At 46.6% G+C, this 24,686-nt stretch overlaps 1 protein-coding gene across 3 annotated transcripts in view; it reads left to right on the top strand.

Annotated features, from left to right (window-relative positions):
* nr3c2 (nuclear receptor subfamily 3, group C, member 2) overlaps positions 1-24,686 on the top strand; it is a 591,892-nt gene that overhangs the window by 463,874 nt on the left and 103,332 nt on the right. For all 3 annotated transcript variants that reach the window (XM_086011569.1, XM_086011577.1, XM_086011586.1), the window contains one exon: positions 7,973-8,117. In XM_086011569.1, the coding sequence (XP_085867695.1) occupies positions 7,973-8,117 (145 nt within the window). The remainder of the gene's footprint in view (positions 1-7,972; positions 8,118-24,686) is intronic.

The following is a 24,686-nucleotide window of genomic DNA, read 5'->3' as shown; positions in this document are numbered from 1 at the left end:
ACCAGAGGAAATAATTTACCTGTATCCACCCTATCAAATTCTTTTAACACTTCAATCAGATCGCCACTCAATCTTCTATACTCAAAAGAATACAAGCCAGGTTCAAGCAACCTGCCCTCTTAATTTAACCCTCTAAGGCCCAGTATTATTCTGGTGAATCTGCGCTGCTCCACCTCCAAAGGCCAATATATCCTTCCTGAGGTGCTGTGCCCAAAACTGAACACAGTGCTCCAGCCGGGGTCCAACTGAAGCATAACTTCCTCCCCTTTGTATTCCAGCCACCTTGTGATAAAGAGCAACATTCCATTAACCGTTTTGATCACTTTATGTACCTAGCCACCAGCTTTTAACGATTTGTATACTTGCACTCTCAAATCTCTTTGCTCCTCTACAATTCCTAGTTCCTTGAGCACAGTTCTTTTTGCTATCTTTTTAAAAAATTTACTTTATGTTTATTAGCTCTATCCCATTTATTTATTCTCTGTTAGCTTTGGTTTTTCTTTTTGCCAGTGTGTGTTTTTTTCTTTTTCTCATTCCCGTCTCACCTAAATGCTGAACCTGCCAGGAACAGATGAATGTTTCCACTGGCTCTATCTGTAGCCAGAGGCAATGGGAGCATTGTTGCGATCCTGGCAGAAGCAATTATGGCTGGCGAAAGTCTCAATGGCTATTTTAAACCACAAATGCGGAAAACAGCAATGTAAAACCATTTATACTAGAGGAGTTTTTAGATGGGAATCCTTGTAGATGTGGAAACACAGGAATTTTACTGGATTGAACAGTCCCATAGGCTTCATTGCTTTGCCATTATTAGCTGCTTATAATTGCATGCTTACACACAGATAGAAGGACAGCCACACAGACCAAGCGTCCCATCACCTGTTGTAACTTCATCTCCCATCTGCTTTATCTTCTGGGTTTCATAACGACCCTGGTAAAAGTAGCAGCTGTTGACTCACATCTTGTGTAACTGTGTGCTAAACTATAAAAATGTTTGTTATCTACTGCTTTTTAGTTGAGCTTGTAACATGTAATGAACTGCAGAAAGAGAGGCTGGGGACATCAGTGAGAACCTTGGCTGTTTTACTTCTTACTTAGAAAGAAAGTGCATGACTTGTATTTTTTATGCATTGTTCTGCCTTTAGTCTTTGGTTAACATTGCTTTCACTGCCTTTTTTTCCAAATAATATATTTCTTTCACTGGGAGATTTGTTTTAAATTTTCTGCCTGATTAATGCAGACTGAAGTTTGCTAAACAATGCGGAGGGCATAACTGCTGGGTTATGCCTGCTGGGAACCTGTGCCACTGACCCCAGTGGATTTTCCACAGTAGTGGGGAAGATTTCCTAGTTTTCCTGTCAGTGCCAGATGCCCACGCATCTAGAGGTGCATCTCAGGTGCCTGCCTGCTCCTGAAGGGAAACTCAGACATATTGGGCTGGATTTTCATTGGGCCGTGGAGTCGGGATTGGAGGCGTGTGGGGGTTTAAAATCCTGAAATCAGGGGTCCCGACCCCATCCCGCCCGCAACTCGCCTCCATGCCAGTTTCAAAGGAGGCGAGTACCCACCCCGCACTGGGACCCGCCTCCCCGAGGCGGGAAGAGGCTTAGTGCCAATTAACTGCCTGTTAACAGGTAGTTAACAGGCAGTTTTTAGCCTAATCCCTATTTTCATTGTTGAAATGTGGGATTCCCGATGGCTCCAAACCACGGCAAGTTAGCGAGGCGGGCCGTCGGGATGAAGGGCTTGGCGGGGTCGAGATGTCCGGTGTTCAGGTGAGTGATGGGTGCATGAGTGCAGAGGTAAGTGTGTTTGGTCTGTGTTACGTGTTTAAAGAAGTTCTACTAACCTTTACTTACCTTTACAGCCTTCCTTCCTTCAGGTCTCTGGAGTCCCTCATCTCACCAGCACAGAAAGCAGAATGGCCGCCAGCTGTCAAAATCTGTAGCGTCTGCTTTCTGTTCCGGGGAGATCTCTAAATCATCCTGAGAGGAAGGAATTAATCTGGAGTATAGATTGTCAGTGTTTGACAGCTTCAAACAGCTGTGAAACGCTGATATTTCATCTGTCAAAAGGTCTTGACAGATGAAATTTCAATCTGTGACGTCACCTGTTGCCGGGTGGCCCTTAATTGGCCGGGCTCAACAAGGTCAATCAAGTCAAAATCACGTGGGTTGACTAGAACTCGATGGAGACGGAACAACAACCCCAAAAGTTGTAGTCCCGCCTCCTCAATGAAAATCCAGCCCATTGAGTTGGGTCTGGAGGATTGTCTGGATCCCCCCCAGTAAACATAAAGTAGTGCTCCCTGAGGGCCACTTTAAAAGCAATTAAAAAAATTATTTACCTTAAACTTCTGGAGACCAGGCAACAATCCCAGTCTAGTCTCCCGGGTGGGACCCACAAATCCATACAATGGCTTGGTATGCTTGAAACCAGGCATACCACTGCCGATGGTGCACTAGTCCTCTTGAGACGCTGGGGATACAGGAACTCTGGGCTAGGCTGCTGGCCTTGTTTGGAGTGGGTTAAAGCTGTGTCCCTTACAAGGTCCCACAAAACCCCCAGCGTGAGGCTGGGACCCAGATACGCCAGGGCCCAGCCATCTGACCCTTCCAGCGCACTCCCACCCAAGTTACAGCATGTTTTAATGGTTGGGCTTCCTTTAAGTGTAGTTGGCAAGCTGCTCACACAATTCCAACATGAATGCTACTGAGCATGGCCCTACAGTAGCACCTTAAATGGGAAGACTGGCCAGATCAGGTGGAGGAGCGACCAAAGGCATAATTTAAAGGGTTGAAGACTTTGCAGAAGGAGCATAGAAAACAATTTAGGTAATTATGAAATTTCCAAACTGTCAAAGCAATAAATTGTGGCGGAGCCACCAAAGGACTCAGAGTGGTTGTAAATAATTCCTTTAACAGCAATGTAGTTACTGTCTGTGCCTGTACCTTTAATTACACTGTTTGACTGTACAATGTCTAGATACCTTTACAGCGCGGTTTCAACGTGATGACGTCATGCCGTTAGTCACGTGATGCCCCAATGGCGGGAAGAACGTGATGACGTCAGTCTTCTGACCAGAGGATCAGTCCTGGTGGAGCCCTCAAGGAGAGTAGACCTGTTACTGATGTGTTCTAGCAGTTTCCAGTTTAAACTCATTTCGTTTCATTGAAGTTCATTAATTTGCCTGAGTCGAACTCAGTCTTTTTGATAGGAACCTCTGTTCCTACATTGGTGACCCCGACTTCTACGAGCGATTTTCGTGGAAGATTCGACATGGACATGAACGCCGTCATGCTGAAACTGCCACAGTTCTGGGAGCAACAACCAGACACCTGGTTTATCCAGGCTGAAGCCCAGTTCGCCATTAGGAACATCATCGCGGATCAGACCCGTTATTATTACGTGGTCTCCGCCCTCGACAGCGCAACTGCATCACAGATCATCAGCCTCCTTGGTAGTCCTCCTACTGACAGCAAGTATGATGCAATTAAGGCGCGGTTGCTTCAGGTTTTCGGGCTATCAAAGTCGGAGCACGCTCGCCGGCTGATCACGCTGCCCGGCCTCGGGGACTCCAAACCGTCCGAGCTCTTGAGCCAAATGCTCACGCTCTTGGGTGCTGAACCGGAATGTTTCCTCTTCCGGGAGCTTTTCCTCTATCAACTGCCTGAACAGGTTCAGGCTGCCCTAGCCAGATCTGACATTATAGACTGCGCCAAGCTTGCGGCCGAAGCCGATAAGATTTTCACGGTTACCCAGCAGTGCTGCGTGGCCACGAGGCGCCCATCCCCCACAGACACGGTTCCGGCTTCTCCTACAGCGGGCTACCACACCCGTTTTGGCGCGAAAGCACGATGCTGCCGTTCCCCCTGCAGTTTTTCGCCCAAAAAAAAACAAGAAAGCGCAGGCGGCGTCCCTGGCAACGGATGACCAAGTCTAATGGGCGTTCTGCGGTGGCGATGGCTGTCGGTTCTACGGGGAAACTCCTCTATATCACCGATTCCCTCTCGGGCCGCCGTTTTCTTTGTGACACCGGGGCGCAGTGTAGCATTCTACCTGCGTCGAAGCTCGACATGCAGACTGGGAACCTCGGTTTTTCCCTCGTAGCGGCTAATGGCGCAGCAATTCGAACATTCCGAAAGCGGCGGGTCGAAGTCTGTTTCGGCGGTCAGCGATTCTTTTGGGAATTCGTCACGGCCACAGTCTCACAGGCTATCCTAGGGGCAGATTTTCTGTGTGCCAACAGCCTACTAGTCGATGTCAGGCACCACCGGCTGATCAACGCGGCCACCTTCCACTTGATTCCGTGCTACCATGGTACCTCTGTGGCGCGCTCCATTGCCTGTGCTTTCCCTCCTCCAGATGACTTCACGCGGCTCCTCGGGGAGTTTCCGGAGCTGACAAGGCCCACCTTCTCCTCTTCAGCGACAAAACATGGTGTTGAACATCACATCACCACTACTGGCTCCCCGGTTTATGCGCGGGCTAGAAGGCTCGAACCCGGCAAGCTCGCAGCTGCGAAGGCGGAGTTCGACACGATGGAGTGGCTCGGGATCATTCAGCGATCCAAGAGTCCCTGGTCCTCGCCTCTCCACATTGTGCCAAAACCAGGCGGCGGCTGGCGGCCATGCGGTGACTACCGACGCCTCAACGACGCCACCACTCCGGATCGGTACCCGATCCCGCATATCCAGGATTTCTTGGCCCACTTGGCGGGAAATTCTATCTTCTCTAAAGTCGACCTCGTCCGTGGATATCACCAGGTTCCAGTGCACCCACAAGACATCCCGAAAACCGCAGTCATCACCCCTTTTGGCCTCTTTGAGTTCCTGTGGATGCCGTTTGGCTTAAAGAACGCAGCACAGGCGTTCCAGCATTTAATTGACTCCGTTCTTCGAGACCTGCGTTTCATTTTTGTCTACCTTGACGACATACTCATCGCCAGTGCCAGCAAGGAGGAGCACATCTCCCATTTGCGTTCCCTCTTTACGCGCCTCAGCCAACACGGTTTAATCATCAACCCGGCCAAGTGCCAGTTCGGCCTGCAACAGATCGACTTCCTGGGACATCGCATAACATCGGACGGCGCCGTCCCTTTGTCGACGAAGGTTGAGGCGGTTACCTCTTTCCCGCGGCCATCGACAGTCAAAGCCTTGCAGGAGTTCCTGGGGATGGTCAACTTCTACCACCGTTTTGTCCCCAAGGCGGCTCAACTCATGCAACCTTTGTTCGGGGCCCTCAAGGGCAAGTCCGGTAAAGATCCAATCAGCTGGATAGCTGAGATGGTCCAGGCGTTCGGCGACACCAAGAACGCTTTGGCCAATGCAACCATGCTGGCGCACCCACTTCCAGGTGCTACTATCGCCCTTACCACCGACGCGTCAGACTATGCCATCGGTGCAGTGCAAGAACAGTAGGTCAACGGCACGTGGCAACCGCTGGCGTTTTTCAGCCGTCAACTACGAAAGAATGAAAAAAAGTATAGCACCTTCGATAGGGAGCTACTGGCCCTTTTCCTCGCCATTTGCCATTTTCAGTTTTTATTGGAGGGGCGTCCCTTCACGGCTTTTGTCGACCACAAACCCCCTACGTTCGCCATGGCCAAGACTGCCGAACCATGGTCCACTCGTCAACAACGTCACTTGACGTTCATTTCCGAATTTACCACGGACATTCAACATGTGTCTGGTAAGGACAACCTGGTGGCAGATTGCCTCTCCTGTGCGACGGTCCACGCGGTGCACCTGGGAATCGACTACACCCTCATGGCTGCAGATCAGGCCTCGGACTCGGAGGTCCAATCATTTAGAACCGTTCCCTGTAGCTTCCAAGCGACCGACGTCATTTTCCAGGCCGCAGGTGCCACGCTCCTTTGCAACGTTTCCATGGGATTTCCTCGACCTATCGTGCCAGTCGCATGGGGCCGGAAGGTTTTTGATGCCATACACGGGGTGTCGCACCCGGGGATGAAGGCTTTGCAACGGCTCATGTCGGCTAAGTTCGTCTGGAAAGGTATGCACATCGATGTCCGTGACTGGGCTAATACCTGCGTCGTATGCCAGAAGGCCAAGGTCCAGCGTCATGACAAGGCTCCAGTGGCTGCGTTCACTGTTCTGGAGCGTCGTTTTGACCACGTGCATGTGGACCTCGTGGGACAGCTTCCGCCTTCTCAGGGTTATACTCATCTCCTCACCATAGTGGACCGCACCACTAGGTGGCCAGAGGCAATTCCTTTGGTTTCCACCACTTCGGCAGACGTCGCTAGAGCTTTCATCTCCTGTTGGGTTGCCCGTTTCGGGGTATCGGCGGACATCTCTTCTGACCGTGGGCCGCAATTTTCCTCGGAGCTTTGGAACACTGTGGCTCAGGGGCTCGGTACCAAACTTCATCGCACCACCACCTATCATCCACAGGCGAACGGCCTTTGCGAGCGATTCCACAGGTTGCTTAAAGCCTCTCTCCGGGCCAGTCTTCAAGGTGCAGAATGGGTGGACAGACTCGCATGGGTCCTTTTGGGTCTTCATACGGCGCCCAAAGATGACCTACAATCGTCTTCGGCTGAACTCGTCTATGGCCAGCCGCTCCGTGTACCAGGGGATTTCCTCCCTTCTCCCACAGAGCCATGGTCCGCCTCCCAGCAACTCATTCGTCACCAGGAAGCGGCCAGATGCTTCGCTCCGATACCTACGTCCAATCACGGTTTGCAGAACTCCAACATGCCACCGGGACTGAAGAATGCAGAGTATGTCTTCATCCACCACGATGCTCACCGGGATCCGCTCAAGCCCCCTTCCACTGGTCCTTTCCGCGTCATCAAACCAGGAGACAAATCCTTTTCGGTCGACGCCGGAGGGAAGCCGGATCACATCTCGGTGGACCACTTGAAGCCGGCTCACCTGGACCTGGACCACCCTGTCGTAGTCGCTCAACCACCCAAACGTGGCCGACCGCCCGCAGCCGCCGCACCAGATCAACCAAAGCCGCCTGCCAACTCGACCGCGCTCGCCGCGCCTGCTCAGCCACAACCGACTGCCAACTCGACAACCGGTCATCAACTTCCTCTACCAGGGTATCGAAGTCGATCGGACAGGCTCATCAGGCCTCCTCCTTGCCTCACCTTTTCTGTTAAAGACAATTCTGGGGGGGCGCATGTGGCGGAGCCACCAAAGGGCTCAGAGCGGTTGTACATAATTCCTTTAACAGCAATGTAGTTACTGTCTGTGCTTGTACCTTTAATTACACTGTTTGACTGTACAATGCCAGTTACCTTTACAGCGCGGTTTCAACGTGATGACGTCATGCCGTTAGTCACGTGATGCCGCAATGGCGGGAAGAACGTGATGACGTCATGACGTCAGTCTTCTGACCAGAGGATCAGTCCTGGTGGAGCCCTCAAGGAGAGTAGACCTGTTATTGATGTGTTCGAGCAGTTTCCAGTTTAAACTAATTTTGTTTCATTAAAGTTCATTAATTTAATTGCCTGAGTCGAACTCAGTCTTTCTGACAGGAACCTCCGTTCCTACAAAATAATATTCCCAGAATTGCATCCAGCGATCTCTATAACTTACGCTGGACCTGCCCATTTCTGGCCCTATAATATCCCTGAGAGAATGCCTTGCTGGTGATGATGAAAATGGTATTGGGGTCCTAAAGACGTCATAGGAATAACAAGGCTTCTACTTGCTTCCATCAGGAGCACTGGCTGCCTAAATCAAGGGGGCATAGGGAGATGGAAACCAGTCTGAGTTAGTTTCTTTTTTTATTCTATAACAAAAATAAAGATTCCATGTTAGACATTGCTTTGATAGCTTTATTGATTCACTGCCAGAATCAGGCACTGTAGTGGGAGTGGAGCTAAATTATGACACTAAGTGGAAAATAAAATATTCAATCTAATAAAGAAATTAAAATTACAGCTGGGAAAATTGTTTGAAGAAATCTTTTATGGCTATTATATTCTGTTTTGCAGGTTTCCGAACTATGGCACTTGATGACCAAATGACTCTACTCCGGTACTCTTGGATGTGCTTAATGACGTTTGGCCTTAGCTGGAGATCGTACAAACACACCAGTGGCACAATGCTTTACTTTGCACCAGACTTGGTGTTCAATGAGTAAGTGTTTTTTATATTAATTTTTTGTTTGCAAATTTTCTCCCCATACCATGAATGTTGTTAATGTTGTTCATCAGGCAACAAACAAGGCACTCAATATCAGATTGGTTTGTCTTGATCCACAACACAAAAACTGCCCATAATTCTGTTTCCTGCACTATATCATTCAGTATAGTTTGCTGCTCTGTGGTTGCAATGGAAGCACATTTTGTGAAATCCCGGTTATTTGATGTGTGCTGGTGTATATTTGTGATTTGCTGCAACAGATTTTTAGTATATTAAATCCTGGCATTATACCAGTATGCATCAGTCAATTGCAATAGAGTAAGTTCAACTTATAGTGATGTTTGCAAAGTGATAATTAGGTGGAAACCGCAATTATCCCTCAAAATGTCTTATTTCAGCAGCAATAAATTTGGGATATCCAGTTGTGGCTATAAACATCTTAATATGGAGACTTCTAAGAGGGAGTAAGTTGGCATGACATGAAAAAAGTAATAGGGTTAGATAAATCATTGAGGCATTTATGCTAGGGTCATAAGAAAATAATTATTAAATGAAAGCAGACAGATCATGCAAAAAGATTGTCATAGTTATAAAGGTTGTGAAGAATATGAAGAAGGCTTGAGCACAATCAGAGGAAGTTTCAAGTCGGACATGTGAGAGTAACAGACAACATAGGAGAAGTTAAGAAAGGGTTTATAGAAAGCATCATTATATAATATCATTAAGCACCAGCCAGAATGCCTGGCATCCTCCAGCCCGCCACTGACACTTACCTATGCGCTCCCAGCGGAAAGTTATTGTTGCAGAAGTGCATTTGGAGCCACAGGCAGCCTTTTAGCATATTAGATCCTGGCATAGAACCAATGTACTGTTATTGTGGTATGCCCTGTAAAATCTAGTGATCTAAGCTATCTCTTTGTGTATACTGTAATAGGTTGACATAGAACAAGACCTGAGTAATAAGTGGAGGCAAATATTCAGGCACAAACATGCAGTGAAACAATTCTCCTTCTGAATATACTTTTGACTTCATCAGAGTGATTGTTGAGAATGTTGACTCGCACAACGAGACTCACCAGACCCGCCCCTGCTTTCTATCCGGAACACGGTTGGATGCTGCTTCCCCTTTGCCATGACGTGTCCTTTTGGAGCTGCTCTCCACGGCAGGACACTCGGACGCCACAATATCCATCGCCAAAAAAATGGCAGCATGCGCGGCGTGTTGGGGTTGGGTTACGCAACTTTCACTTCTTAATCTCACCCCACCCCCGACCCTCTCCTGCCTGTCGTAGGGGGTTTTACTATCCAGGTGTCAAATTTTTTGTCTTGTAATACTCCTGTGCAGCACCTTGGGACGTTTTACTGTATTAAAGGCGCTTTATAAATACAAGTTGTTGTTGTTGAGGCCCAAAAAAGAGATAGAAAGCATCGGGAAAAAATTTATATCTGTATTTATATCTCAGGCTGTGCTGTAAACTGTGAATTGAAATCTACCATCATAGCCCACATAATGGCCTCCTTCACAGCCTCTTTTCCCCAGTGTGGCTCTATAATGGTTTTATGAACTTAGCTATTGTGGAATAGCTTTAACAATACTTGCTTCCTGCCACTCCCAGCTCAGTGACTACGTTAGTGAAAGCCTATTTCCGAAGATTATGGGCGAAAAATTGAGTCGCGCCCCCTTTGGGGCGCTAACTTCACCGGGGCGCTACTTTTAGCGTCCCGGAAAAATTAACACCCCTGCGACCAAAATTGAGTGGTAGCACCCCAAGAGGGAAGCGGGGCACTACTGGAAGTGCCCCGCCTCCCTCTTGGGGCGCTGCGAGGGAATATCGCAGCACGACATGCCGCAGTATTGCAGGCCTTCTTCCCCGTCTTAAAGGGGAGGGGCCTTACGCAGCACAACCCTGGGCCCCCGGGGATCGGGAATGCCGGCAAAAGAGCCCAGCACTCAAGAGAAGTGCCAGGCTCATGGAGCGCAGCCGGCACTCCGCGGTAGGGGCGGATCAGGAGGCCGGGGACGGGAGCGGAGGCAGGTGCTGGCAGGCGGCCAGCAACAAAAATGGCCGCCCGGCACCGCGCCTTTAAATCGCGCCGCCCTGGCCGCAGGTAGCCCCCCCTGACCCCGTCGGACATAGCATCCGGCGGTGCTGCTTTCGATCGTGATGTAGAGGATTGGACCACATATGTGGAAAGAGTGGAGGTATATTGCACAGCGAATGAAATAGAGGATGATAAAAAGGCATCGGTACTTCTAAATCTAATGGGCGCAAGGACATACGGGCTGTTACGAAACTTAATCACTCCAGCCAAACCGATGGACAAGAATTTTAAAGAGATTGTTGATACCCTACAGGAGCACTTAAACCCAACACCGCTGCTGATAGCGGAACGATTCAAATTCTTCAGGAGGAATCAGCACAAGAATGAAAGTAACGCTGATTACCTCACCGAATTAAGAAAGCTGTCAAAGCACTGCCAATTCGGGGCAGGACTGGCAGATTCTCTTCGAGACAAATTCGTCTGCGGTCTCCTAAGTGAAGGAACACAGAAAAGGCTACTTTCTGAGAAAGATTTAACACTGGACAAGGCTTTCAGTGTGGCTGTATCATACGAAGCAGCAGCAAGAGGAGCTGCAGAGATACAGCAAAAGCCACAGGACTTCGGCACCCATGAAATGACACAGGGTTTCGAGAGATGTTATCGCTGCGGCAGATCCACCCATGACCAGAGGGACTGCTGGTTCAAGGACAAAGCATGCAGGCAATGCGGAAAGATGGGACACGTTGCACGTGTATGCCGATCTAGAAACAAAAAAATCCACTGACAAAAAAAAATCAATAAGGAAAAGTACAGAAAGGTACAAATGATGACGGACAGTAGCTCCGAAGACCAGAAGAGCGATAGCGACTCCGGAAACAAGAGACTAAGCTGTCTCAAATTACATAATGTAATTGCCAAAGAAGATTACCAGACCATTTGGGTTACCCTCACGATAGCGGGGTCCCCAGTTAAAATGGAGCTAGATACAGGATCAGCTCTGACCGTCATATGTCGACGGGATTACGAGCGGCTATTTCCGCATATACCTTTGAAAGACACATCCATTATCTTGAAAACATATACGGGGCAGAAAGTATACCCCAGAAGGAAAATAAGGGTGCCTGTTGTATACAACGGCAAGGAAATACAGAAGTTGTATTTATACGTTCTGCAAGATGGTGGTCCACCGCTGTTGGGACGTGAATGGATCAGGAAGATACGTTTAGACTGGCACTCCATTCAGGCACTGACGGTGACCAGTAAGAAAAAAAATGATGATGACGTCATACCTGAACGATTAAAAGACATCTTGGCCAACGCCAAAGAAGTGTTTCAACAGGAACTAGGAACCTTGAAAGGCGTCACCGCCTCAATAAAAGTGGAAGATGCGGCAATTCCCAAGTTTTTTAAGGCAAGGCCGGTGCCATACGCAATTCGTCCAGCAGTCGAGGCAGAGCTGGAGAATTTGGAAAAGGCAGGCGTGTTATCCAAGATAGATTGGAGCGAGTGGGCAACACCCATCGTTCCGGTCATGAAGAAAACGTTGAATAATGATAAAGCTGAAGAACAGAGAAAAACTCGCATCTGTGGGGACTTCAAGGTGACTGTAAACCCGGTCCTTCACACGGTACAGTACCCTCTTCCGAGGATAGAAGATATTTTCGCCTCACTATCCAGAGGGAAACGTTTCACCAAAATTGACTTGGCACAGGCATATCTACAGATGGAGGTTGAGGAGGCCTCTAAAAAGTATCTCACGATAAACACACACAAAGGCCTGTACCAGTACAATCGACTGGTTTTCGGAGTAGCATCAGCTCCAGCTATCTGGCAAAGAGCTATGGAGCAAGTTCTGCAAGGGATTCCGGGGACTCAATGCTACCTAGACGACATCCTTGTAACAGGAGAAAACGACAACGAGCACCTTGCCAATTTGGAGCAGGTGCTCACTAGGCTGAGAGAATGGGGCCTACGAGCAAATCGCCCCAAGTGCGAATTTTTCCAGAAACAAATATCATATTGTGGCCACATAATTAATGAAGAAGGGTTGCATAAGTCACCTGAAAAAATTGAAGCGGTCATAAAAGCCCCAGCACCTGAAAATGTCTCACAATTAAGGTCGTTCCTGGGATTGATAAATTACTATCATAAATTTTTACCGAACTTGTCAACTGTTCTGCACCCTCTTAACGAACTGCTACAAACGGGAGTAATTTGGAAATGGAGCGAAGACTGTAACCATGCCTTCCATAAATGCAAAGGCTTGATCACGTCCAAGGAAGTTTTGGCTCATTACAACCCATCACTGCCAATCAGACTGGTGTGCGATGCATCCCCTTACGGCGTAGGAGCGGTATTATCGCATAGATTCCCTGATGGCTCGGAGCGGCCGATAGCTTTTGCATCACGCTCATTGAACTCAGCTGAGCGTAACTATGCCCAGATCGACAGGGAAGCACTCAGCCTGGTATGGGGAGTGAAGAAATTCAACCATTACCTACACGGACAAAAATTTACCTTGTTGACTGACCATCAACCCCTCGTCTCCATATTCAACCCTAAAAAGGGCGTTCCCATTATGACAGCGCAAAGGCTACAGAGGTGGTCCCTTTTCCTAGGGGCACACCAATATGACATAGAATACAAAGGATCAAAACAGCATGGAAATGCTGACGGTTTATCGCGTCTACCGTTGCCAACGGTAGAAGAGGCACCTACAGTGGACCCAGTGGAGATGTTCCACTCAACCATAGTGGAATGTCTACCAGTAACAAATGCTACCATTGAAAAGGAAACAAGAAATGACCCGACTCTCTCACGAGTCTACGATTTAACGGTGAAGGGATGGCCAGCACATGGCGAACCACTGTTGCCAGCATTCTTGCAAAGAAGAGAACAGCTGTCAGTGTGCCGAGGAACCTTGATGTGTGGATCCAGAGTGGTGATTCCACCCAAACTCCAGGATAAAGTACAAAAGGAGCTTCACGAGGGGCATCTGGGTGGAGTGAAAATGAAGAACCTAGCCAGAGCGTTTGTGTGGTGGCCAGGTATCGATGGAGACATCGAAGAAATGACCAAGGGCTATCTAGGATGCCAGAAGGTCCAAAACGCCCCACCACAAGCCCCTCTACATCCATGGGAGTGGCCCTCATCTCCATGGCAAAGGGTACACATCGACTTTGCTGGTCGAACTCAATGTTCTTAATCGCGGTTGATGCACACTCCAAGTGGCCGGAGGTAATAAAGATGTCCTCCACCACCACGGAAAAAACCATCACAGTATTAAGGACCATATTTGCCAGGAATGGGCTGCCTGAACAGATCTGTTCTGATAATGGACCGCAATTTGTGTCCGAAAAATTCAGGAAGTTCTTAAAAAACTACACGTCCGCCCCATACCATCCCGCCACCAATGGATTGGCTGAAAGGTTTGTCCAGACCTTCAAGAAGGCCATAAAGGCCATGGGTAATGAAGACATAAATCTACAGCATAAGGTAGATAACTTCTTGTTTGCATACAGGAATGCAACACATGTGGTTACAAACCAAACTCCCGCCATGATGTTTTTCAATAGAAGACTAAGATGCCGGCTGGATTTGATCAAGCCAAACATCAGAAGGGATGTAGAGAACCGGCAATTTCAAGGCATGAATGAAAGGCCAACTAGAACCTTCCAGATAGGTCAACAAGTTTTGGCCCGGGACTACCGTACCGAGAAATGGCAGCCTGGAACTATTTGCACACGACTAGGACCGCTGATGTATACCGTGGACATTGGAGAAAGCCTGTCGTAGGGGGTTTTACTATCCAGGTGTCAAATTTTTTGTCTTGTAATACTCCTGTGCAGCACCTTGGGACGTTTTACTGTATTAAAGGCGCTTTATAAATACAAGTTGTTGTTGTTGAGGCCCAAAAAAGAGATAGAAAGCATCGGGAAAAAATTTATATCTGTATTTATATCTCAGGCTGTGCTGTAAACTGTGAATTGAAATCTACCATCATAGCCCACATAATGGCCTCCTTCACAGCCTCTTTTCCCCAGTGTGGCTCTATAATGGTTTTATGAACTTAGCTATTGTGGAATAGCTTTAACAATACTTGCTTCCTGCCACTCCCAGCTCAGTGACTACGTTAGTGAAAGCCTATTTCCGAAGATTATGGGCGAAAAATTGAGTCGCGCCCCCTTTGGGGCGCTAACTTCACCGGGGCGCTACTTTTAGCGTCCCGGAAAAATTAACACCCCTGCGACCAAAATTGAGTGGTAGCACCCCAAGAGGGAAGCGGGGCACTACTGGAAGTGCCCCGCCTCCCTCTTGGGGCGCTGCGAGGGAATATCGCAGCACGACATGCCGCAGTATTGCAGGCCTTCTTCCCCGTCTTAAAGGGGAGGGGCCTTACGCAGCACAACCCTGGGCCCCCGGGGATCGGGAATGCCGGCAAAAGAGCCCAGCACTCAAGAGAAGTGCCAGGCTCATGGAGCGCAGCCGGCACTCCGCGGTAGGGGCGGATCAGGAGGCCGGGGACGGGAGCGGAGGCAGGTGCTGGCAGGCGGCCAGCAACAAAAATGGCCGCCCGGCACCGCGCCTTTAAATCGCGCCGCCCTGGCCGCAGGTAGCCCCCCCTGACCCCGTCGGACATAGCATCCGGCGGTGCTGCTTTCGATCGTGATGTAGAGGATTGGACCACATATGTGGAAAGAGTGGAGGTATATTGCACAGCGAATGAAATAGAGGATGATAAAAAGGCATCGGTACTTCTAAATCTAATGGGCGCAAGGACATACGGGCTGTTACGAAACTTAATCACTCCAGCCAAACCGATGGACAAGAATTTTAAAGAGATTGTTGATACCCTACAGGAGCACTTAAACCCAACACCGCTGCTGATAGCGGAACGATTCAAATTCTTCAGGAGGAATCAGCACAAGAATGAAAGTAACGCTGATTACCTCACCGAATTAAGAAAGCTGTCAAAGCACTGCCAATTCGGGGCAGGACTGGCAGATTCTCTTCGAGACAAATTCGTCTGCGGTCTCCTAAGTGAAGGAACACAGAAAAGGCTACTTTCTGAGAAAGATTTAACACTGGACAAGGCTTTCAGTGTGGCTGTATCATACGAAGCAGCAGCAAGAGGAGCTGCAGAGATACAGCAAAAGCCACAGGACTTCGGCACCCATGAAATGACACAGGGTTTCGAGAGATGTTATCGCTGCGGCAGATCCACCCATGACCAGAGGGACTGCTGGTTCAAGGACAAAGCATGCAGGCAATGCGGAAAGATGGGACACGTTGCACGTGTATGCCGATCTAGAAACAAAAAAATCCACTGACAAAAAAAAATCAATAAGGAAAAGTACAGAAAGGTACAAATGATGACGGACAGTAGCTCCGAAGACCAGAAGAGCGATAGCGACTCCGGAAACAAGAGACTAAGCTGTCTCAAATTACATAATGTAATTGCCAAAGAAGATTACCAGACCATTTGGGTTACCCTCACGATAGCGGGGTCCCCAGTTAAAATGGAGCTAGATACAGGATCAGCTCTGACCGTCATATGTCGACGGGATTACGAGCGGCTATTTCCGCATATACCTTTGAAAGACACATCCATTATCTTGAAAACATATACGGGGCAGAAAGTATACCCCAGAAGGAAAATAAGGGTGCCTGTTGTATACAACGGCAAGGAAATACAGAAGTTGTATTTATACGTTCTGCAAGATGGTGGTCCACCGCTGTTGGGACGTGAATGGATCAGGAAGATACGTTTAGACTGGCACTCCATTCAGGCACTGACGGTGACCAGTAAGAAAAAAAATGATGATGACGTCATACCTGAACGATTAAAAGACATCTTGGCCAACGCCAAAGAAGTGTTTCAACAGGAACTAGGAACCTTGAAAGGCGTCACCGCCTCAATAAAAGTGGAAGATGCGGCAATTCCCAAGTTTTTTAAGGCAAGGCCGGTGCCATACGCAATTCGTCCAGCAGTCGAGGCAGAGCTGGAGAATTTGGAAAAGGCAGGCGTGTTATCCAAGATAGATTGGAGCGAGTGGGCAACACCCATCGTTCCGGTCATGAAGAAAACGTTGAATAATGATAAAGCTGAAGAACAGAGAAAAACTCGCATCTGTGGGGACTTCAAGGTGACTGTAAACCCGGTCCTTCACACGGTACAGTACCCTCTTCCGAGGATAGAAGATATTTTCGCCTCACTATCCAGAGGGAAACGTTTCACCAAAATTGACTTGGCACAGGCATATCTACAGATGGAGGTTGAGGAGGCCTCTAAAAAGTATCTCACGATAAACACACACAAAGGCCTGTACCAGTACAATCGACTGGTTTTCGGAGTAGCATCAGCTCCAGCTATCTGGCAAAGAGCTATGGAGCAAGTTCTGCAAGGGATTCCGGGGACTCAATGCTACCTAGACGACATCCTTGTAACAGGAGAAAACGACAACGAGCACCTTGCCAATTTGGAGCAGGTGCTCACTAGGCTGAGAGAATGGGGCCTACGAGCAAATCGCCCCAAGTGCGAATTTTTCCAGAAACAAATATCATATTGTGGCCACATAATTAATGAAGAAGGGTTGCATAAGTCACCTGAAAAAATTGAAGCGGTCATAAAAGCCCCAGCACCTGAAAATGTCTCACAATTAAGGTCGTTCCTGGGATTGATAAATTACTATCATAAATTTTTACCGAACTTGTCAACTGTTCTGCACCCTCTTAACGAACTGCTACAAACGGGAGTAATTTGGAAATGGAGCGAAGACTGTAACCATGCCTTCCATAAATGCAAAGGCTTGATCACGTCCAAGGAAGTTTTGGCTCATTACAACCCATCACTGCCAATCAGACTGGTGTGCGATGCATCCCCTTACGGCGTAGGAGCGGTATTATCGCATAGATTCCCTGATGGCTCGGAGCGGCCGATAGCTTTTGCATCACGCTCATTGAACTCAGCTGAGCGTAACTATGCCCAGATCGACAGGGAAGCACTCAGCCTGGTATGGGGAGTGAAGAAATTCAACCATTACCTACACAGACAAAAATTTACCTTGTTGACTGACCATCAACCCCTCGTCTCCATATTCAACCCTAAAAAGGGCGTTCCCATTATGACAGCGCAAAGGCTACAGAGGTGGTCCCTTTTCCTAGGGGCACACCAATATGACATAGAATACAAAGGATCAAAACAGCATGGAAATGCTGACGGTTTATCGCGTCTACCGTTGCCAACGGTAGAAGAGGCACCTACAGTGGACCCAGTGGAGATGTTCCACTCAACCATAGTGGAATGTCTACCAGTAACAAATGCTACCATTGAAAAGGAAACAAGAAATGACCCGACTCTCTCACGAGTCTACGATTTAACGGTGAAGGGATGGCCAGCACATGGCGAACCACTGTTGCCAGCATTCTTGCAAAGAAGAGAACAGCTGTCAGTGTGCCGAGGAACCTTGATGTGTGGATCCAGAGTGGTGATTCCACCCAAACTCCAGGATAAAGTACAAAAGGAGCTTCACGAGGGGCATCTGGGTGGAGTGAAAATGAAGAACCTAGCCAGAGCGTTTGTGTGGTGGCCAGGTATCGATGGAGACATCGAAGAAATGACCAAGGGCTGTCTAGGATGCCAGAAGGTCCAAAACGCCCCACCACAAGCCCCTCTACATCCATGGGAGTGGCCCTCATCTCCATGGCAAAGGGTACACATCGACTTTGCTGGTCGAACTCAATGTTCTTAATCGCGGTTGATGCACACTCCAAGTGGCCGGAGGTAATAAAGATGTCCTCCACCACCACGGAAAAAACCATCACAGTATTAAGGACCATATTTGCCAGGAATGGGCTGCCTGAACAGATCTGTTCTGATAATGGACCGCAATTTGTGTCCGAAAAATTCAGGAAGTTCTTAAAAAACTACACGTCCGCCCCATACCATCCCGCCACCAATGGATTGGCTGAAAGGTTTGTCCAGACCTTCAAGAAGGCCATAAAGGCCATGGGTAATGAAGACATAAATCTACAGCATAAGGTAGATAACTTCTTGTTTGCATACAGGAATGCAACACATGTGGTTACAAACCAAACTCCCGCCATGATGTTTTTCAATAGAAGACTAAGATGCCGGCTGGATTTGATCAAGCCAAACATCAGAAGGGATGTAGAGAACCGGCAATTTCAAGGCATGAATGAAAGGCCAACTAGAACCTTCCAGATAGGTCAACAAGTTTTGGCCCGGGACTACCGTACCGAGAAATGGCAGCCTGGAACTATTTGCACACGACTAGGACCGCTGATGTATACCGTGGACATTGGAGAAAGCATAATAAGGCGCCATGCTGACCAGATCATAGAGTCATCCGAAAAGGGACAACCTACACCACAACTCTATACGCCTAATGATGAAGCAGAGATACCCATAGTATCTACCTCTGATCCGGTGATACTGGAACCAGATGAACCCGACACTGGCGTTCAAGCCGAATTGACCTTGCCAAAAGAACCTACTACACCACCGAGGCGTTATCCGGACCGAGTCAGGAAGCCTCCAGAGAGACTGACTTATAATTGATTAACTGCAGCAAATGTGTAGATTATTGTTCTTGTAAACATGTTAATTAATGATTACTTAAAATGTTATGTACTGGTTGTCTAAAAGGGGAGGAATTGTGGTGTATGTGCCTTTAAGAGCCCCTGTGTACTGTAATGCCGGTAGTGGCCACTCGGGCTATATAAGCCTGTATAGTGTCTTGTATCTTTTAGTGCACCTCCAGACTTTGTTCAGTAAACACCTGTTAAACCAGCTCCTGCATTCCGTGTCTCCATTAACACACGGATACAACACCCTGTTCTATCTTTTTTACATCCAAAGTGGATGACCTCACATTTGCCTACATTGAAATCCATTTGCCACAGTTTTGCCCATTCTGTCGATATCCCTTTGTAATTTTATGCTTCCATCTGCACTGCCTACAATTCCACCTATCTTTGTGTCATTGGCAAATTTGGATATATGACTTTCTATTTCATCATCTAAATCGTTTATAAATATTGTGAATAGTTGAGGTCTCATCACAAATCCCTACAGGACACCATTAATCACCTCCTGCCAATTTGAGTACCTACCCATTAGCCCTACTGCCTGTCTCCTGCCGCTCAGCCAATTTCCTAACCAGGTCAATAATTTGCCCTCAATTCTGTGGGCTTCTACCTTAGTTAACAGTCTCTTATGTGGGACTTTATCAAATGCCTTCTGGAAGTCCATATAAATAACATCCATGGGCATTCCCCTGTCCACTTCTTTAGTCACCACTTCAAAAAATTCAATCAGGTTTATCAGGCATGGCCTACCTTTCACAAATCCATGCTGGCTCTCTCTGATCAACTGAAAATTTTCGAGGTGTACAGTCACCCTATCCTTAATTATAGACTCTAACAATTTCCCGACAACAGATGTTAGGCTAACTGGTCTATAATTCCCTGGTTTCCCTCTCACACCATTTTTAAATAGCGGAGTGACATGCGCAATTTTCCAACCTAAAGGAACGGTTCCTGAATCGAGAGAACTTTAGAAGATTATAGTTAGGGCATCTGCAATGTGCTCACCTACTTCCTTTAAAACTCAGGGATGGAAACCATCTGCTCCTGGGGATTTGTCACTCTTGAGTGTCATTATTTTCTTCATTACTGTTGTTTTACTTACATTAATTTTGTTGAGTCCCTGTCCCTGATTTAGTTTCCTTCGGATTTCCGGCATGCTATCCTCTTCCTCTACTGTAAATACTGACGCAAAGTAATTATTCAACAAGTCTGCCATTTCATTATTATCATTGATAATATCACCGCTTTCAGTTTTTAAGGGGCCAACATTGCTCCTGACTACCCTCTTTTTCCTAATATAATTGTAAAAAAATTTTGTGTTGATTTTGATATACCTTGCAAGTTTCCTTTCATATTCCCTTTTTGTAGTTCTTACAATCTGTTTTGTGACCCTTTGCTGTTCTTTGTACTTTCCCCATTTTTCTGTGCTATTTTTTGCATTTTCGTATGCTTTTTCTTTTAGTTTTATGCTGTCCCTTACCTCTTTAGTCATCCATGACTTTTTTTTTAGCAAGTAGAACTCTTGCCCCTCAGGGGTATAAACTAGTTCTATACCACCTTAAATTCTTTTTTGAACATCTCCCACTGATCTTCTGTCCAGGAAATAGGCTATTCTGGATCTGGTATTGCGTAATGAGAAAGGGCTAATCAATAATCTTGTGGTAAAGGGGCCTTTAGGGACAAGTGACCATAATATGATTGAATTTTACATTAAGTTTGAGAGTGATGTAGTCCAATCTGAAACTAAGGTCTTCAATCTAAACAGAGGAAACTACAAGGGTATGAGGGACAAGTTGGCCATGGTAGATTGGGAGACTACATAAAAGGTATGAAGGTGGACATACAATGGCTAACATTCAAGGAAATAATGCATAATTTGCAACAAACATATATTTTTCTAGGGCATAAAAACCCAAAAGGAAACGTGATCCAACCATGACTAACAAAAGAAATTAAAGCTAATATTAAGTCAAAGGAGGAAGCTTATAAAGTTGCCAGAAAAAGCGGTCAGCCTGAGGATTGGGATCTTTTTAGAAATCAGCAAAGGGGGACCAAGAAATTGATAAAGAAAGGGAAAATGGAATATGAGCACAAACTAGCAAAAAATATAAAAACGGATTGTAAAAGCTTCTAAAGGTATGTGAAAAGGAAAAGACTGGCGAAGGTAAATGTAGGTCCTTTACAGTCAGAGACAGGAGAATTTATAATGGGGAATGCGTAAATGGCAGAGAAATTAAATAAATACTTTGTTTCTATCTTCACGGAGGAAGACACAAAAAAACTCCCAGAAATATGAGAAAACCAAGGGTGTGATGAGAATGAGGAACTTAAAGAAATTATTATTAGTAAAAAAACAGTACTAGCAAAATTAATGGGACTAAAAGTCGATAAATCCCAAGGACCGGATGACCTACATCCTAGGGTTTTGAAAGAGGTGGCCATTGGAATAGTGGACACATTGGTTGTCATCTTCCAAAATTCTATAGATTCTGGAATGGTTCCTGCAGATTGGAGGATAGCAAATGTAACCCCGTTATTTAAGAAAGGAGGGAGAGAGAAAACGGGGAACTACAGACCTGTTAGCCTCACATCAGTAGTTGGGAAAATGCTGGAATCTATTATAAAGGATGCAATAACTGGGCACTTAGAAACTAATAGTAAGATTGGGCAGAGTTAATATGGATTTATGAAAGGGAAATCCTGTTTGACAAACCTATTGGAGTTCTTTGAGGATGTAACTAGTGGAGTAGACAAAGGGGAACCGGTAGATGTGGTGTATCTGGATTTTCAGAAGGCCTTCGATAAGGTCCCACACAAGAAGTTGGTGAACAAAATTAGGGCACATGGAATTGGGGGTAATATACTAGCATGGATTGAGAATTGGTTAACAGACAGAAAACAAAGAGTAGGGATAAACGGGTCTTTTTCAGGATGGCAGGCTGTGACTAGTGGGGTACCGCAAGGATCGGTGCTTGGGCCCCAGCTATTCACAATCTATATCAATGATTTGGATGAGGGAACTAAATGTAACATTTCCAAATTTGCTGATGATACAAAGCTAGGTGGCAGTGTCAGTTGTGAAGAGGATGTGAAGAGGCTTCAAGGGGATCGCAATAGGCTCAGTGAGTGGGCGAGAACATGGCAGATGGAATATAATTTGGATAAATGTGAAGTTACCCACTTTGGTAGAAAAAACAGAAAGGCAGAGTATTTCTAAATGGTGAAAGATTGGGGAATGCAGGTGCTCAAAGGGACCTGGGTGTCCTTGTATATGAGTCACTGAAAATGAATGTGCAGTTGCAGCAAGCCATTAGGAAAGCAAATGGTATGCCGGCCTTCATTACAAGAGGATTTGAATACAGGAGTAAAGAAGTCTTACTCCAATTATATAGGGCCTTGGTGAGACCACACCTGGAGTACTGTGTACAATTTTGGTCTCCTTACCTAACGAAGGATATACTTGCCATAGAGGGAGTGCAACAAAGGTTCACGAGATTGATTCCTGGGGTGGTGGGACTGTCGTATGAGAAGAGATTGAGTAAACTAGGACTGTATTCTCTTGAATTCAGAAGAATGAGAGGGGATCTTATTGAAGTATGCAAAATTATTGCAGCGCTTGATAGGATGAATGCTGGGAGAATGTTTCCCTTGGCTGGGGAGTTTAGAACCAGGGGCCACAGCCTCAAGATAAAGGGTAGGCCATTCAGGACTGAGATGAGAAGAAATTTCTTCACACAGAGGGTGTTGAATCTTTGGAATTCTCTACCCCAGAGGGCTGTGGAGGCTCAGTCATTGGGTATATTCAACATAAGAACATAAGAAATAGGAGCAGGAGTAGGCCATACGGCCCCTCGGGCCTGCTCCGCCATTCAATAGGATCATGGCTGATCCGAATCTAGACTCACGTCCACTTCCCTGCCCTCTCCCCGTAACCCCTAATTCCCTTATCTGCTAGGAAAATGTCTACCTCCATTTTAAATTTATTTAATGTTGCAGCTTCCACAGCTCTCTGGGGTAGCAAATTCCATAGATTTACTACCCTCTGAGTGAAGAAGTTTCTCCTCATCTCAGTTTTGAAAGGGCAGCCCCTTATTCTAAGATTATGCCCCCTAGTTCTAATCACCCATCAGTGGAAAATCCTCACTGCATCCACCCGATCAAGCCCCCTCACAATCTTATATGTTTCGATAAGATCGCCTCTCATTCTTCTGAACTCCAATGAGTAGAGTCCCAACCTACTCAACCTTTCCTCATACGTCAACCCCCTCATCTCCGGAATCAACCGAGTGAACCTTCTCTGAACCGCCTCGAGAGCAAGTATATCTTTTAAATATGGAAACCAAAACTGCACGCAGTATTCCAGGTGTGGCCTCACCAATACCCTGTATAACTGCAGCAAGACTTCCCTGTTTTTATACTCCATCCCCCTTGCAATAAAAGCCAAGATTCCATTGGCCTTGCTGATCACCTGCTGCACCTGCATACTAACTTTTTGTGTTTCATGCACCAGGACCCCCAGATCCCTTTGTACTGTAGCACTTTGCAGTTTCTCTCCATTTAGATAATAACTTGCTCTTTGATTTTTTCTGCCAAAGTGCATAACCTCACACTTTCCAACATTATATTGCATCTGCCAAATCTCTGCCCACTCACTTAGCCTGTCTATGTCCTTTTGCAGGTTTTTTATGTCCTCCTCACTCACTGCTTTCCCTCCCATCTTTGTATCGTCGGCAAACTTGGATATGTTGCACTCGGTCCTTTCCTCCAAATCGTTAATATAGATTGTAAAGAGTCGGGGTCCCAGCACTGACCCCTGCGGAACACCACTAGTTACTGATTGCCAGCCCGAGAACGAACCATTTATCCCAACTCTTTGTTTTCTGTTAGATAGCCAATCTTCCACCCATGCTAGTATATTACCCCCAATCCCGTGATTTTTTATCTTGATCAGTAATCTTTTGTGTGGAACCTTGTCAAATGCCTTTTGGAAGTCCAAATACACTACATCCACTGGTTCCCCTTTATCCACCCTGTATGTTACATCCTCAAAGAATTCGAGCAAATTTGTCAAACATGACTTCCCCTTTGTAAAACCATGCTGACTCTGTCCTATTAAATTATATTTATCCAAATGCTCTGTTACTGTATCCTTAATAATGGACTCCAACATTTTGCCAACCACAGATGTTAGGCTAACTGGTCTATAGTTTCCAGCTTTTTGTCTACTTCCCTTCTTAAATAAGGGTGTTACATTAGCAGTTTTCCAATCTGCCGGGACCTTTCCTGAGTCCAGGGAGTTCTGGAAAATGATCACCAATGCATCCACAATCCCTACCGCCACTTCTCTCAAGACCCTAGGATGTAGGCCATCAGGTCCGGGGGATTTATCCGCCTTAAGTCCCATTATTTTACTGAGTACCATCTCCTTAGTGATTTTAATCGTGTTTAGCTCCTCCCCCCCCCCCCCCCATTGCCCCCTGTTTGTCCAGTGTTGGGATATTTTTAGTGTCCTCTACTGTAAAGACTGATACAAAATATTTGTTCAGCGTCTTTGCCATCTCCAGGTTCCCCACCACTAGTTTCCCAGTCCCATCCTCTAAGGGACCAACGTTCATTTTAGCCACCCTTTTTCTTTTTATATAGCTGTAGAAACTCTTGCTATCTGTTTTTATATTTTTTGCTAGTTTACTTTCATAATCTATCTTCCCTTTCTTAATTAATCTTTTAGTTATTGTTTACTGGCTTTTAAATGCTTCCCAATCTTCTATCCTCCCACTAGATTTGGCTAATTTATATGCCCTTGTTTTCAGTCGAATACTATCCTTTATTACTTTACTAAGCCACGGATGGCTGTCTTTTCTTTTACTCCCCTTTTTCCTCAGTGGAATATATTTATCTTGAAAGATGTGA

Source organism: Somniosus microcephalus, chromosome 2, assembly GCF_052327205.1.
Source record: "Somniosus microcephalus isolate GS21.2 chromosome 2, FLI_Smic_1.0, whole genome shotgun sequence".
In the NCBI taxonomy this organism is placed as follows: Eukaryota; Metazoa; Chordata; class Chondrichthyes; order Squaliformes; family Somniosidae; genus Somniosus; species Somniosus microcephalus.
This window is presented reverse-complemented; position numbering and strand designations above follow the sequence as displayed.